At 40.2% G+C, this 16,146-nt stretch overlaps 1 protein-coding gene across 7 annotated transcripts in view; it reads right to left on the bottom strand.

Moving 5' to 3' along the window:
- hecw2b (HECT, C2 and WW domain containing E3 ubiquitin protein ligase 2b) overlaps nt 1–16,146 on the bottom strand; it is a 297,098-nt gene that overhangs the window by 78,300 nt on the left and 202,652 nt on the right. For all 7 annotated transcript variants that reach the window (XR_009445933.1, XM_059647154.1, XM_048533661.2 and 4 more), the window contains 3 exons: nt 15,851–15,985; nt 15,013–15,115; nt 4,453–4,549 (listed from right to left, as the gene is read on the bottom strand). Coding sequence is in view for 6 of the 7 variants with exons in the window: in XM_059647154.1 (XP_059503137.1) it covers nt 4,453–4,549; nt 15,013–15,115; nt 15,851–15,985 (335 nt within the window). In the remaining variant the exon portion in view is untranslated. The remainder of the gene's footprint in view (nt 1–4,452; nt 4,550–15,012; nt 15,116–15,850; nt 15,986–16,146) is intronic.

The following is a 16,146-nucleotide window of genomic DNA, read 5'->3' as shown; positions in this document are numbered from 1 at the left end:
AACTATTTATTTTCTAAGTTTTAAATTGCTTAAATTAGTGAAAATACAATCAATGCATTATTTGAATAGCACTCACAAAACGAGTCATACGGGTTGTATGTTTCAGTTTCCCTCTCTTTAAACCTTTCCCAGTTGGTGAATTTCATTTTTGGCACACAGTCATCACACTTCAATTAAAACGGTAGTTAATGAGATTAAAACATAATGAGCCAATCACAAGGTTTTCTCAAGTGAAAGAAAGGAGAATCTTCTCACCTACTAATGCTGAGAAAAGATAAGATCACAACATCAAATGCACACAAACACAAATAATATGTTTAAAAGGGGATGCTGTCTGTTATGAGATAGAATAACAGCTGCATTGTTTAACAGTCCTTCATCCTTGAAGTGTTATTGTGTTAACTTGAGACCACAGTTGTTTAATTGTTGAGTGGCAGTACCAGCAGTGACAAAGTTTATAGATATCTTACAGTTCTTGATGAAAGGTTGTTTATTCAATATCTTTTATCACTAAATGCATTGTTCCTGATAGTGAGAGAAACAGAGTCTTTCAATTCTTGCCAATGAATCGCCTTGCCTTCTCTCTGCCATGCTGCTCAAAATAGCTGTTGAAATACAGTTCAGTGTGTATTCCTGAGTCTAGTTTGGTTATCTTTCAAGGCCGGCTAACTGGCAGGCAAACATTTCATCTCCCAATATTTAAAATGATCACACAAGTGTGAATTTAAAAAAAGATACAAATCTGAGTTTCTTGATAATGCCTCAGTTGCCTGGTTTCAATGACTTCATATAAGATGATAATTTCATTGCAGATAGTTTTTTTGTATTCCACTTGATGTCCTGGGCTTGCCTCAATCTGTGGTCAGATGACGGTCACAGCCATTTTAAAATCAGCATTTATTGTTTTGTCAAAAGAATTTAATCAAGGAGCGATCTCAAGTACAACAATCAAATTATGGGTATTAAAACTTGATAGTCCTTTTTACCACTATTGTAACAAGGTGTACTTACTTCACTGAACACTATCTGCTTTATTCATAAAACAATCTGGACAGTATAGGCAGACAGAAATTGTTCCTGCTTTGAAGGGATGAAGAACCAGTGCCAAAAACAATCTGGGTGACTGGCTAAGCAAGTAATGGCAAAATGAAGTGTTTTTTTTAAATAAGTGAACAGTTGGAATCTGGAACATACTGTCCACATAGGTTCAGCTGTAGCTTTCAACAGGGGACTGCATAATCAGTTTAAAGAGAAAACATTTTTCAGGGTAATGGAGAAAAGGAAGGGAAATGTGTCAAATTAGGTGGCTGTTCCATACTGCTAGCGTAGACACGATAGGAAAAATGGCCTCCGTGTGTGTCGTAATAAATTTATGGTTCTATTCTATAATTGCATTAAGTTATATTGGACAAGACATCAAATGCAAGATTTCATGTTCACAATATGCTTCTCTACCAAAGCCAACCTTTAAATCAATGACAGACAAGACTGTAACATTTTCAACTAAACGTGGCAGGATACATTCCACCTCATTGTGAGATTTATAGTGTATGTGACAGAAAATGATGAAATAAACATCCAGGATGAGTAGGCCAACTCTATATTTTAAAAAATTCAAAACATAAACCACACACACACACTCACACACACACACACACACACACACACACACACACACACACACACTTTTCACAAATTTCTGTCAAGATGTATTCAGATCTGTAGGATTTCCACACCACAAATGCTGGAGAAACAGGCTGTTCAGTCCAACCAATCCATGCAGCAAACTCCAGGACTTCCAATTTTTGAACCACACATTATCTAAAGGACATGATCCATGTTTTTAAAAGTCCAATCCTCCTTATACATTATTAGTCCTTCTGCACTTGCACTCATTTTTGTTTGTGAAAATCTATACTATTTCTGCCAATGTGGAACTGCAGCTAACAGACTAAGCAACGGTCTTCCTATTTTCAAAATCAAATAGCCTTTGTGAATTTCCAAAAATCTTCTAAGTTGGCGTGGCTCCATTTCATGAAGTATCTTATCCAATACATTTGGCATCTGACAATAAACAATGGATGATGTCCACTACATAAACCAGTGCAAGGTAATACATCTGTTGCTCAGATGAGGCCAATTCCTGCCTAGGTTTCATAGATTCATTGTGCAAAGTAAGTAGCCTCCTGCAGTGGACTAAAGCAACTGGCGTTCAGTATGGCATTAGTTGGCAAATGGTACAGGCCTCCCTCAAAACTAGCAGTGTTCCTAATCAAAGCTAGCTGGAAAGCATTCAACTGATAACTTTTGCCCTTGTATTTTTTTTTGTTATTGTGCATTTCAGTTTTAATATACTAAGCTCACAATCACTTAGAATCAACAAGACACCTACAAAATGTCAGTAACTGGAACAAAATGTCCTTAATGTGTGAGGATTTTCGCTTGTAAATTGTTAAGTAGAAATATTGCTCCTTTCAGTTTTCTATGATTGGGTCCTATTGTTGGAAAAAAAACTACTGTATCCACTTAGTTCATCTAAATGCTTGGTGTGGAATGGATGGGAAAAGGGCAAGACAGATTAGTGGAGAGTAAGGAATCGGCAGAACCTTTGTAATACAGTGAATTCTAAGTGGGGCAGAGCTACATTCATGAGTATATGTCTGGAGTAATGCAAATGATCAGAGTAATTTGCACATTGTGACACTTCTAAATAAAACAGATATAAATGCATTATGAATAAATTTCCTTGGACGAAAAGATACAAAACTGCTCTTGCACACAAGCTGTACAGAAACTTTCCACCCTGTTGTTCTTTTTTGATGTATTCCTCCTTAACAATTTCACAATCAAATTCTTCACACATTAAGGATATTTTGTTTACGTCACAATCATTCTATAGTGTCCCATTACCTGTCCATGTAAAGTTTAGGTAAAAATTTGAATGATGTAAGCACACTTGCAGCAGCCTGTGAAAATTACAGTCACAGAGTTACACAGCATGGAAGCAGACCCTTTGGTCCAACTAGTTAAAGCCGACCATATTCCCAAACAAAACTAGTCCCGTCTGCCTGCATTTGGCCCATATCCCTACAAACCATTCTGTTCATGAACTTATTCAAATATCTTTTATAAACTGTAACTGTACCTACATCCCCCACTTTCTCTGGCAGTTCGTCCCACACACAAACCACTTTCAGTGTAAAAAAGTTTCACCTCATGACCTTTTCAAATCTTTCTCTTCTTACCTGAAAAATATGCCCCCTAGTTTTGGATTCCCCCACCCTAGGGAAAAGACCTTATTCACCTTACATTCACCTTATCTATGCCCCTCATGATTTTATAAGTATCAATAAGGTTACCCATCAACCTTCTATGATCAATGAAAAGTGCTATATTTGTTATCTGCCTTATATTTGTTTTTCTAAAACAATGAATGCAGATTTGGCAAAGTCCTTTCAAACAGCACTGTTAATAATATAGATACTTTTGCATAATATTTCGCAGTTTGCTGAAGGCACTAAATCATGTTGCCATTTGAAAAGAACACTTGAAATGAAAACATGAAATATGCTATAACAGAAAAAGTAATGAATCACAATTCAGCTGAAGTATCTGAAGACATTCATAATTAAAGTTTCATCTCAAGAACATCTGAGACTAATTCTGAGAAAGGTCATACTGTTGTTATACAGATCACCGAAGAGGTTAAATATAACATATAACATACAAAATTAGCCAATCTAACAGAAAAGATGGTTGAGTGGAAATATGATTTTTTTTTAAATATTAGGGTAATGATTGTGATTTTACAGACAGAGAATTAGACGATGAAAGCAGAACAATAACAGGGTTAAACATCATTGAAGAGCAGAAAAACTTACTGTACAAGATTTTTTATATTGAAAAATTCAGATAAAGTAATGGCTATGCATATGCATTGCAATTTTCAATTAATGCAGTCAATGACTTGCTGATTAACATTTTTAAAAGGAGTTGGAGGTTCTGATTAGGAGTGGAAGTTAAGGATAAATTGAAATTTTTCAATACCACTGTGGGAAACAGATCTGTCAAAGAAAGCAACTAGTCAAGGATATATAATGTATCAATTAATGACAGTAATAAGATAACAAGTGTTTGCATTTTGCTCTCGAGCCTTCAGGATCAGACTGTGTGCAAAGCGTTTCCTTTCATGCATTGGGCAGATTCCACGAGACAGTGTGCTGTATACTGTGAAAAGGGAGAACTTGATGAATTAAATGGTGTTCTTTTCCCATCTTTCTTAAATCCTTAACACTAAGTCTCACATCACTTTAAGAAATTGTCCTGGAGAATTCCTATGAAATACTGCGGAATAGATGCAAGCTCTAAATTATCAGGGATAACTGTACAGAGAAAAAAAAACATACAGCATGACACAACCAGTGCCACCACTTCGACAATCAATGGGATTACCTGAGTGAGTGATTCCTGATAAGGTCTGGCTGGCGCTCTTGAAGAATTTCAAAGATGTTTGGTTGACGCAGAAATGCTACAATTTTATCATTGTAAGCTGAAAATGACAGAATATCTCATCAAGACAGGGATTGGAAAATAGAGAAAGCTGAACTAATCAATATCAATAATGGGGCTGTTGAAATGATCAAACAATTAGAGATTGATCCATATGAGTTGCTTAAAAGTAAAATTACAAATTTATTTCATCATATTGTCTGAAGACATGTTAACAAAAGTTAGGATATATAATGCTGGATGGCGTCACCCTCTCCCTCTGGCTTTCTCTGTCTGTCCACACATGGTTTTCTAAGTAAAAGGAAGGCTAGACTTTCGTCAGAGAGAACATCTGCATTGTGGAGGGAAAGCGAGGCCACACAAAGGAAATGCTTCCTTTGATGTCCTGGTCAATACCTAAGATGCACCATATTAGAATGAAGATACAAACTCCTTTCCTACTATTCTGCGTTACATATAACAATAAACGAGTTCTCAGTGCAGATTGCCAAACAAATTCATGTGTCTGACAGTGTGCATTAAAGATGTTAATGAATTAGTCATATTCTGTATCATCCAAAAACAAATCAATCAGCAACAAATTGGCGTCACTTAACCCAAATATTTTATAACTAGTTTCAGAGAACAAAGACATAATGAAAGAGATTTTGTCATATTTTTAAAGTACCTGCAAAAACATTATAACTGTGAAGATTATGGAGCAAACTGCTCCAGTATGCAATTACTGAAGCCAATATTTCCTATTTCATTACAAGGATTAGCATTTGGATTTGCTAGGCTATAAGACATTGGAGCAGAAGCAGGCCATTGTGCCATTAAGTGTGCTCTGCCATTTGATGAGATCGTGGCTGGTCTGATAATAACCCCACTTTCCAGCATTATCCCCATAATCATTGATTCTCTTACAGCATCGCAGCCTTGAATATACTTAACAACCCAGCCTCGACACTTGTCTGAAGAAGTCCACAAATTCACTAACCTGATTGAAACTTACAGTATACTGTGAGGCCTGGGTAGAGTGGATGTGGACAGGATGTTTCCACTAGTTGGAGAGGCTAGGACTCGACAGCCTCAGAGTGTAGGTACGACCCTTTAGAAGTGAGATGAGAAGGAATTTCTTCAGCCAGAGGGTGGGTAATCTGTGGAATTCATTGCTGCAGAGGGCTGTGGAGGCCAAGTCATTGAGTGTATTTAAGACAGAGATACATAGGTTCTTGATTAGTAAGGGGATCAAGGGTAACAGGGAGAAGACAGGAGAATGGGGTTGAGAAACATATCAGCTATGATTGAATGGCAGAACAGAATCAATGGGCCGAATAGCTTAATTCTGCTCCGATATCTTACGGTCTTATAATCTAACTGCCAAGAGGAAGAAAATACTCCTAATTTCTGTCTTAAATGCATGACCACATATTCTGAGATTATGCCCTCTAGTCCCTAGACTGTCCCCACAAGGGGAATCAACTCTCGTCATCTATCCTGCCTTAGCCTCTAAGAATCTTACATGTTTTTTTCTTGAATGCTTCAAAATCTAATTAGTGTAATCCCAACCTACTCAAACCCTCCTCATAAGAAAGTCCCTCCATATCTGGAATTAACCTGGTGAACCTTCTCCAGTTTGCCTCCAAACTGCTTTTCCCAAGACAAAAGCCCAAAAACCATTCACAGTATTCCAGCTGTGGTCTAACTAGTGCCTTGTACAGCTTTGGCAAGACTCCCTATTTTTATACTCCATTCCATTTTAAATAAGGAAGCGTATTTAGACTCTCAGTGCCCTGATCGACAAGCATGTGTAAGCCTCAGGCAGTGTGCGCAAATGTGCATGTGACAATGGATGTACATGCATGTATATTCATGTATGTGCGAGAGCGTGTTATGACAGAATTTGAGAGACAGCAGTGGCAGCCAGCCTGGTTATAACAACTTGCATGCACACACTTTTCAAGGATCTCATTCAGGAATGCATGTGCAATCATTTCCCTGGAGTATACCGTACATGATCCTCAGTGTCAGCAAGCACAGTCTTTGAATAGAGGCCAACATTCCATTTGCCTTCCCTATCACCTGTACTCGAATGCTTACATTTAGTGATTCATGCATGAGGACCCCCAAATATCTATGTGATGCAACTGTCTGAAGGCTTTTCCCATTTAAATAATATTCAGCCCTTCTATTATTCCTGCCAAAGTGCATAACCTCACATAGGCTTATTTATTCACTACTCATCAAAAATACCAAAAGTATAAGCAAATGCTGAAAACAACCGAAAGTACTTTTTTGGTTTACAGGTACTTGGAGACATCACCTACAAACCACAATTTGCAATATAATCTTCATTTTTATTTTGGTTTTGAAAGACACTGCTTCTTAGATTTTGTGGATACATAGAAATCAGGAAACTGAAAAGCCAGGAATATTCTGAAAGCTGCTTATAATCATTTGAGAATAAAGTAACGTGTAGCAAAATTTTATTGGGGTTTGAGTAATGTGTGCAGGATTTGATGACAAATGCAGCAAGACCCATCTCAATACCTGGAGCAACTCGCACCATCTTTAATGCTGTTCATAAGCAGCATGGTGAAATGCTCATCAGGCAGCAATGAGATGCTGATTGCTGAGAATTAGATTTAACAATGCTTCTGAAGAAGGGTCACCAGACCCAAAATCTTAACTCTGATTTCTCTTCACAGATGCTGACAGACCTGCTGAGCTTTTCCAGCAACTTCTGTTTTTGTTGTTAATGGTTATTAAGTGCCTTGCTAACACCCTAATTCACTGATATTCAGCCTCCTATTTGACCAAATGAAGCAAATAAATTTGACACCAGGAAAACTTCACAAGTAAACCAGAATACATATCTAGCAGACTCAGCTTGCTGCACAGTCTGAATGATCTCCGTGATGTGCAAGACCAAGCTACAGCTCAGGCCATGATCCACAGGTACGCACCGCATATACCCCTCCTCCGTGGACACTGGCATCCATCATCTACCAACTCATCACAAATAGCATGGCACTTCTCTGATGCATTAGCAGTGTGCTCTGGAAGCACAGACTTGCACTGCAGGGTGCACTGGGAACTAGCAGCTAAAGGCTGCAGCATGGACACTTTGTGCCCAGACACCCAACACACAGACTGCACTTAGGCTTCATCTCTGGGATGCTTGCTTGCTCTCTTTGTGCTCACTCACTTAGCACCTATCTCCGTGCTCACGGTATCTCTGCCTTGCCTTGCCATAATAATGTGTCATGAATAAAACCATTTGTACATCTTCTAACAGCATGTAGCGTCATGTTTGGTGATTCACTGTCATCCCAATATCTGAACTGATACATCTGAATATTCTGAAAAACCTCAATGTCTATTAAGATGTTTCACTTTAAAGTCTGTTAATGCATGAGCAGACTCGACATTGGTGCCTAGAACAAATTCAAGCTCAAAGTAACCATGCAAACTAATATACATAGGCCTTTTATAGACATTACTTTACAAAAATTTGAAATATATCTGTGTCTTTGAGCAATAGCCTTTCATCTCAGAATTTTCAAATTTGTTAGCTTAGATTTAAGTTAGCCTGAGGTATAAAAGCAATGATAAAACCATAGATCTATGACCTTATTATAAACCCTAGCAGTTGGCCATTGCCAACTAATCATAATTAAGCAGAATATAATTTAAATTCTAACTTTCTTAATCAAGTCAACATGAAGAAAAATAACTCAATCCTACAGGGGAGGTGATGGCCTAGTTGTATTATCGCTGGACTGTTAATCCAGAGACCCAGATAACGCTCTGGGGACCCAGATTTGAATCCCACCACGGCAGATGGTAGAATTTGTACTCAATAAACATCAGTCTAAGGATGATCATGAATCCATTGTAGATTGCTGGAAAAACCCATCTGGTTCACTAATGTCCTTTAGGGAAGGAAACTGCCATCCTTACCTGGTCTGGCCGACATGTGACTTCAGACCCACAGCAATGTGATTAACTCTTAACTGCCCTCTGGGCAATTAGGGATGGGCAATAAATGCTGCCTAGCCAGCTATGCCCTCATCCCCTGAATGAATAAAGAAAAAAAAAATCTGAAAGTGGAAGCAAAAGGCACCGAGACCTGAGAGCTGAAACATTAATCTGGTGAGCAAGTAAGGTGACTGGTTGCCAAATTTTACTTTGCTTTTGCTGAACCAGGACTGGAATTAGGGAAATATGAGTACTGTATTAAGTTTATAACATATTATATCAGCAAATAATCATTGTGCAACCTTTCAGAATTTGAAAACCTAGTTTGTTAAATACAACACAAAAGATATAGAACAGCACAGGATGTATTTCAACTGCAGAATGAGCGATAGTGAACATCAATACAATCCACAGCAAATATATGCAGTAAGTATGTTCAGCTCAAGAAATTCAGCTCAGAGTCATGAGCAGGTGTCTAGAAAGGCACTGGAAGGCATCAGCGGGAGAGAAAATTACCTGGACTCTTTGTTCCAAAAGACAATTAGACTCCTTAAATCAAGGACTTCAGACTTGGCTTGTGGGCAAGGGCAGGGAGAAAGGAGAGGGATGAGGAAAAGTTGAGCATCCAGAAGGTAACGCTGGAAGCTTGTTAACTTTTGGACTTGTTCAACAGGTTCAAGGTTCTTGAAACAGACGTGAACAATCACTGGTCCATTTCTCAGGACAATGCCCTGACTAATCAGTCAACTTGCCTGGTTTATAAATTTAAACAAAGCCTGGTAGCTGACTTGCAATTATTAATTTTTAATTCTTCATGGCAATGTCTCTCTATCAACCAGAATCCATTTGTCAATCAATCAGCATACTCCTCTTGTGTTGTTTTCCCCGTAAATTGGCATTCTTGTGAATTGTCTTGATGAATGCAATATGGAAATTTATGCCAAAATGCAGCTTTTGTGCGCAATATTCCGGTTCTCTGTAACTAAATGACTATTTGAAAGCTCTTACACTTGATGTGATGCCAATGATTACCTAAGTTACCTGCTGCAAAACACAATGGTTTTCATTTGGGAGGGGAAAGCAAATACACCTGGTCAGCTGAATATCAGAAAAAAAACCCAAAACCCCAGTCACGGAACTGAAACTGGTAAGTTTCGAACAAATTTAGTTATACAGCTTTGACTCCTTTAGTCAGTCTAGTCTACATGTTACACCCGAACAGAAGACATCGTAAGAACCATTTCCAAAGAAGGGTCGAGGCCAGAAACATCAGCCTTCCTGCTCTCCTGATGCTGCTTGGCCTGCTGTGTTCATCCAGCTCTACACTTTGTTACATCATAAGAACCATCAGGCTTAGCTAACACCAGTCTCTACTTTCAGTTTCTCGCAAAAGCCTTCTTTCATGAATTTAACTCCTGTATTTCACCTTTGAAGAAGAAGTGTACCAATTCCCAGTTAACAAATGCTCACTGTCACCTGCAATTGACTGCATCCGAGTGCTTGTGAAAAGTTGCTGTCACCTGCAATTGAAATACTTTCCACTGGACAGTACTAGTTTAAGTATACAAACTAGTGCTAATATCTTCGACTTTTAACTAATTTGCACTTATTCTTTCCTTTATTCCTTGGATAGATGTGTAATTGAATGTCTGTTGTGGACCGTTCCCCGCAGCTTTGAACACAAAATAAATGCTACTTTGTTTTAACCCCTAAAGAATTTGTTAAAAGAGAAACATATTTAATGTCTTGAGTCCAAATTGAGACTTTTTTTCAGTTCTCAAGTGAATGGGTGGGTGTGTGGACGAATGTGAGTTAATAGTGGAGCATGTAGTTTTGGCTGCACAAAGCAGGATAGGAAGGGATGCTCAGAGTTAGCAAGAGCTGCAGACATTGGAGTCAGAGATAACTCAGTTTGGAGCTGGAGGAACACAGCAGGCCAGGCAGCATCCGAGGAGCAGGAATGTTGATGTTTTGGATCAGGGCCCTTCTTCAGAAGTGGGGAGGGGTTGGGGAGATTTTAAAACTGGTGAAATCAATGTCTAGGCCAACGGGCTGTAGACTCCTGAGGTGAAACGTGAGGTGCTGCTCCTCCAGTTTGCAGGTGACGTCATTGTGACACTGAGATAACAAGGTGTAGAGCTGGATGAACACAGCAGGCCAACCAGCTTCAGAGGAGCAGGAAGGCTGATGTTTCAAGTCTGGACCCTTCTTCAGAAATGGGGGAGGGGGAAGGGGGTTCTGAAATAAATAGGGAGAGGGGGGAGGCTGACGAAGAAATGGATAGAGGAGAAGATAGGTGGAGAGGAGACAGACAGGTCAAAGAGGAGGGGATGGAGCCAGTGAAAGGTGAGTGTAGGTGGGGAGTTAGGGAGGAGATAGGACAGTTCAGGAAGGATGGACAGGTTAAGAGGGTGGGATGAGGTTAGTAGGTAGGAGATGGGGGTGGGGCTTGAGATGGGAGGAAGTACAGGTTAGGAAGTCGGGGACGAGCTGGGCTGGTTTTGGGATGCGGTAGGAGGAGGGAAGATCTTGAAGCTTGTGAAATCCACATTGATACCTTTTGGGCTGCAGGGTTCCCAAGCAGAAGATGAGTTGCTGTTCCTGTAACCTTCAGGTGGCATCATTGTGGCACTGCAGGAGGCCCAGGATGGGCATGTCATCTGCGGAATGGGAGGGGGAGTTGAAATGGTTAGCGACTGGAAGGTGCTGTTGTTTAGTGCAAACCAAGCGTAGCACCTACCATTCCTCAGATGACATGTCCATCCTGGGCATCCTGCAGTGCCACAACGATGCCACCCAACGGTTGCAGGAACAGCAACTCATATTCCGCTTGGGAACCCTGCAGCTGAAAAGATATCAATGTGGACTTCACAACCTTCAGAATCTTCCCTCCCCTACCGCAACCCAAAACCAGCCCAGCTCGTCCCCGCCTCCCTAATCTGTCCTTCCTCCCACCTATCCCCTCTTCCCACCTCAAGCCGCACCCCCATCTCCTACCTACTAACGTCATCCCGCCCCCTTAACCTGTCCCTCCTTCATGTACTGACCTAACTCCCCACCTACACTCACCTTTACTGGCTCCATTCCCACCTCTTTGACCAGTCTGTCTCCTCTCCACCTATCTTCTCCTCTATCCATCTTCTATCCGCCTCCCCCTCGCTCCCTACTTATTTTAGAACCCCCTTTCCCTCCCCTATTTCTGAAGGGTCTAGGCCCAAAACGTCAGCCTTCCTGCTCCTCTGATGCTGCTTGGCCTGCTGTGTTCATCCAGCTCCAGACCTTGTTGTCTCAGATTCTCCAGCATCTGCAGTTCCTACTATCATTGTGACACTGGAGGAGGATGGTGACACCAGGATGGACACGTCACCCAGGGAATAGGAGGGGGGAGTTAAAATGGTTCACGATCAGAAGGTGTTGTTGTTTGTCATCAACAGATTCTGGCATCTTTCCCTACAACTGTAGGAAGTGCTACACTTGCCAACACTTCAGCCCTCACCTCCATTCGAGGCACAAAACAAACCTTCTACATCAGATAGGCTTTCACCTGCACATCGGTCAACTTGGTCTACTGTATCCACTGCTCCTGATGTGGCCTCCTGTACATTGGGGACACCAAGTGGAGACTCGAGACCGTTTTGTAGAGCACCTGTGTTCTGTACATGACAAACGACAACACCTTCCAGTTGCGAACAATTTTAACTCCACATCCCCGCAGCACCCCCCCCCCCCACTAGTGTCACAATGACACCACCCAGAAACGAGAGGAGCAGGACCTCATACTCCCCCTCGGGAACCTACAGCCCGATGGCCTAAACATGAATTTCACCAGTTTTAAAATCTACTGACCCCCCACCCTGGCCTCATCCTACGTCCAACCCTCCCTCTTTTCCCCGCCTCTTGACCTGACACAACCTGTCCTTTTTCTCTCCTGCCTACCTGGCCACTCTCCAACACTCCCTACCAGCACACACCTATCACCATCCCACCTACCTTCCCCAGTCTGACCCCTCCTCTCTCTACTTATTTCCCCAACTCCCTTCCACCACCCTCCAGTTCTGAAGAAGGGTCCCGATCCGAAACACCAACTTTTCTGCTCCTCCGATGCTGCGTGGGCTGCTCTGTTCCTCCAGCTCTACACTGTGTTGTAGGAGAGGATGCTATCAAGTGAATTCAAGTGAGGGCCAGCTCTGAATGCAAACCACCAAAGACAAACCAAGTTTTGTGTTAGTTAAACCCCCCCAACTCAGCTCAAAACTGGCCCATGCCCCCTTTCTTCAGGGGGAACTGGAGGCTCTGTAAAAATGGATGAAGCGTTTTATTGATTAACTCCATTGCTTTGCAATTTTTAAATAAACAATTTTACTACTCAAATTGCCAATTTAGTGCTTTGTTTTTTTTTCTAAACTTCACATTGATTGTCCTGGCAAACTTTGTCTTTTTGAAATTTCTTTAGTGGCCCCCTGAGTGAAAGAAAAGTTGAATGTTTCCCTGTATGCAAAAACCACTGAATAACCCTGATATCAAAGATCACTATACAAGGAAGGGGGTCCTAACGTTGGGGGCTATTACAGTATCAATAGTAGAGGATTGACTAACAAACTGGTAGTCAGGATGAATGGATTATCTTCAAAGGTGGCAGTCTCAACAACTGCCAATCTCTATTCCAGACCTTGACAATGAGACGCAGTATAATGTAGCGAAATTTAATGGCAAGGCAAGATTGTTGGGAAAGCAAGTTGTGAGAACGGTACGAAATTTCTGAGTGGGCAACAATGGTGCATCAAGTATAATCAGGGAAAACACGAGGTTACCCCATTTTGATAGGGAGAATATAAAAGCAAGCTATTATTTAAATTGAGAAACTATAGAATGCTTCATTGCGTTCAAAGGGAATTCAGTAATCTTATATTTTAATTACAAAATGACAGCTTCCAGGTACAGCAAGTAATTCAGATGACAAAGTGAATGTTATCCTTTACTGGAAAAGCGATGGGATATAACCGTAAGGAGGTCTTTCTCCGACTGTACAGAGTATAGGTTAGATCACTTCGAAAGTATACAGTTTTGATCTTCTTATTTAAGGGTAGAAATACATGCATTGGAGGCAGTTCAGGGTGCGTTCACTGGGTTGATTCCTGGAAGATGCCTTTTGAGGAAAGGTTGAGCAGGTTGGGTCTGTGCTCAATGGAATTTAGAAGAATGAGAGGTAATCTTATTGAAACATAGAAGATTTTTAGGAGGCTTGAAAGGTTAGAGGTTGAAAGGAGCTCTCGCTTTAAAGAGAAGTTGAGATCTAGGGGACAGATTTTCAGAAGAAGTTGTCTCCCATTTGAGACAGAAGTGTGGAGGAATTTCTTCTCTGAGGATCACTGATATTTGGAATTCTCCACCCAGAGAGTGGTGGAGGGTAGTTCATTGAATATATTCAAGGCTGACCTGGCATTTTGATGCACAAGAGTGTCAAGGGGTATAGGAAGCAGGCAAGAAAGTGGAGTTAATGTCACATGGTTATATTGAATGGAAGTGTAGACATGAAGGACCAAATGGCTTGCCCCTAATATTTATTATGCTCTTCGGACTCCACTCAATTTAATCAGGAGAAATTTTCCAATTTCTTAATGAGACAGTAAGTAATTGAAATAAATCTACATTATCAACTTCATACAAATGAATTATTAGCTGACAAACAATAGGAAAAATATCTGTTTCAATTGTACAGAAGCTTTAAAGGAACTCATTGAACTGTTTTAATAAAATTACATATCTTGTGTAAAGTGGCAAATAATTGTGGCCAAGACTGAGGTTGTTCAATGAATCTCAGAATTCAGTTTTATACTGCTTAGACCCTAGTTCTTATCAAGACACCACTGTAACCCTGATAATAAAATGTGAGGCTGGATGAACACAGCAGGCCAAGCAGCATCTCAGGAGCACAAAAGCTGACGTTTCGGGCCTAGACCCTTCATCATACAGCTCTGATGAAGAGTCTAGGCCCGAAACGTCAGCTTTTGTGCTCCTGAGATGCTGCTTGGCCTGCTGTGTTCATCCAGCCTCACATTTTATTATCTTGGAATCTCCAGCATCTGCAGTTCCCATTATCTCTCACCGCTGTAACCCTCATTGGCATTTTGCTGCCACCCCGTGGTGGGAAGCAGCAGCTGCTGTGAGGAACTGCAGAATTTCCTGAGAAAAATATAAATACAATGAAAACATATGCTAACCTATAATTGTCTCCATAGGAGAAAACTATATATTACTGCCTCAAGTATTTGCTCACTAACAAGGAAGCCAATTAGAGACTGCTTTCAAAAGAGTTATAAAGCTAGAACGCAACAGCACGTATTTGTGTCAAATATGTTTAAACCAAATTAATAAAATTTTACATTTCACATTTTAACATGTACTATAATAAGCTATTTAGAAACATTTGGATTATGTTTATTGCTCAGATACTTGAGGCTGAGTTCAAGTTCATTCCTGTAGTACTTGAACCCATTAGACGTACAACTTTAGTCCATATAAACAGAAAAGTTAACATACCCACTGGCACCAAGTCTTGATTGTGGTTTCGACTGATGGTGCCAAATGTGCTAGATGGTCTGGGAATAACTGGAGGGCCTGCATGACGAGAGTCATCTGCCACCTAATAGAAATAAAGTTTTTTAGTGTTTGAGGAACAACATGCACAGCAGAAATTTTAACTGCCATTTTCACAATTAGCTAAATATGTTATAATGCCCTGATTGCACACTTTCCATTTTCATAGGTTCAATGCAAAGTATTTTACAGTTTCTCCTCCACTCTTTCTTTTCTTGATTATCTTGTACTACACAAATTCTAACAGAGAGTGGGAAACCTATTTCTGGCTATCATCCAAAAGGAGATGACCATGATAGGCCCAGAGTAATTCCACTTCTATTAACCTTTCTTTTAATGGGGAGTCTTTCTCTTCATGAAGTATCTTTCCCAGTGTTAGGGGACAGATTGGTATCTGATTTCACGATTGTGTGTCTTGAGCCTGTGTCTTGTCACAAAATTTGTGATCAGCTCAATTTGGCACCAATATGCCAAGCAACTGCCCTAATACAATGTTTCATTTAGTTCAGAAACAATCACAGACTTTTAGTCCTAAGTGAAAGATGATTTCTTCTATATGAATGTATGAATAATTTAAATCTATTAAAATAAACTTAGGTGCCTCTTGTCTCAGCTAAATTCTTCCCCATTATTCATCACCTTGCATCTTCTTATGTAATTCAGATCATTCAAATAACATTCAAGTATAAAAAATACAATTCCAGCAATGGTGTCAATTGCCTTAACCATAAGGCCATTTTTGCCTATTGTGAAAGGCGATACCATGGATACTGGTACTTACCTCACCGGCACTGTGGCTGCGTTGTCTTTGCAAGTGCTGTCGATGAACTAATGCGATTGAGGGTCTTGCAGTCTGAAGAGGAAGCCGTGGATCTATGAAAGTGGTGCTACGGGAATTGTGATCAACAAAAAAGGGCTGGAAAAAGAGATAAAATAAATCAACAACAGATTATAAAAAGGTGCTTCAACTTGTGTACACTTCTGTACAAAAAGGTTTTAGTTTTAATTTTAAATGTCACATTCAATCATATGGCTGGAAATTAGAAGAAGTTAGTAAAGCTGCATTTTCAAAATTTA

This window comes from Stegostoma tigrinum, chromosome 7, assembly GCF_030684315.1.
Source record: "Stegostoma tigrinum isolate sSteTig4 chromosome 7, sSteTig4.hap1, whole genome shotgun sequence".
NCBI lineage: Eukaryota > Metazoa > Chordata > Chondrichthyes > Orectolobiformes > Stegostomatidae > Stegostoma > Stegostoma tigrinum.
Note: the sequence above shows the minus strand (reverse complement) of the source record. Positions and strands in the feature narration are given on the sequence as shown.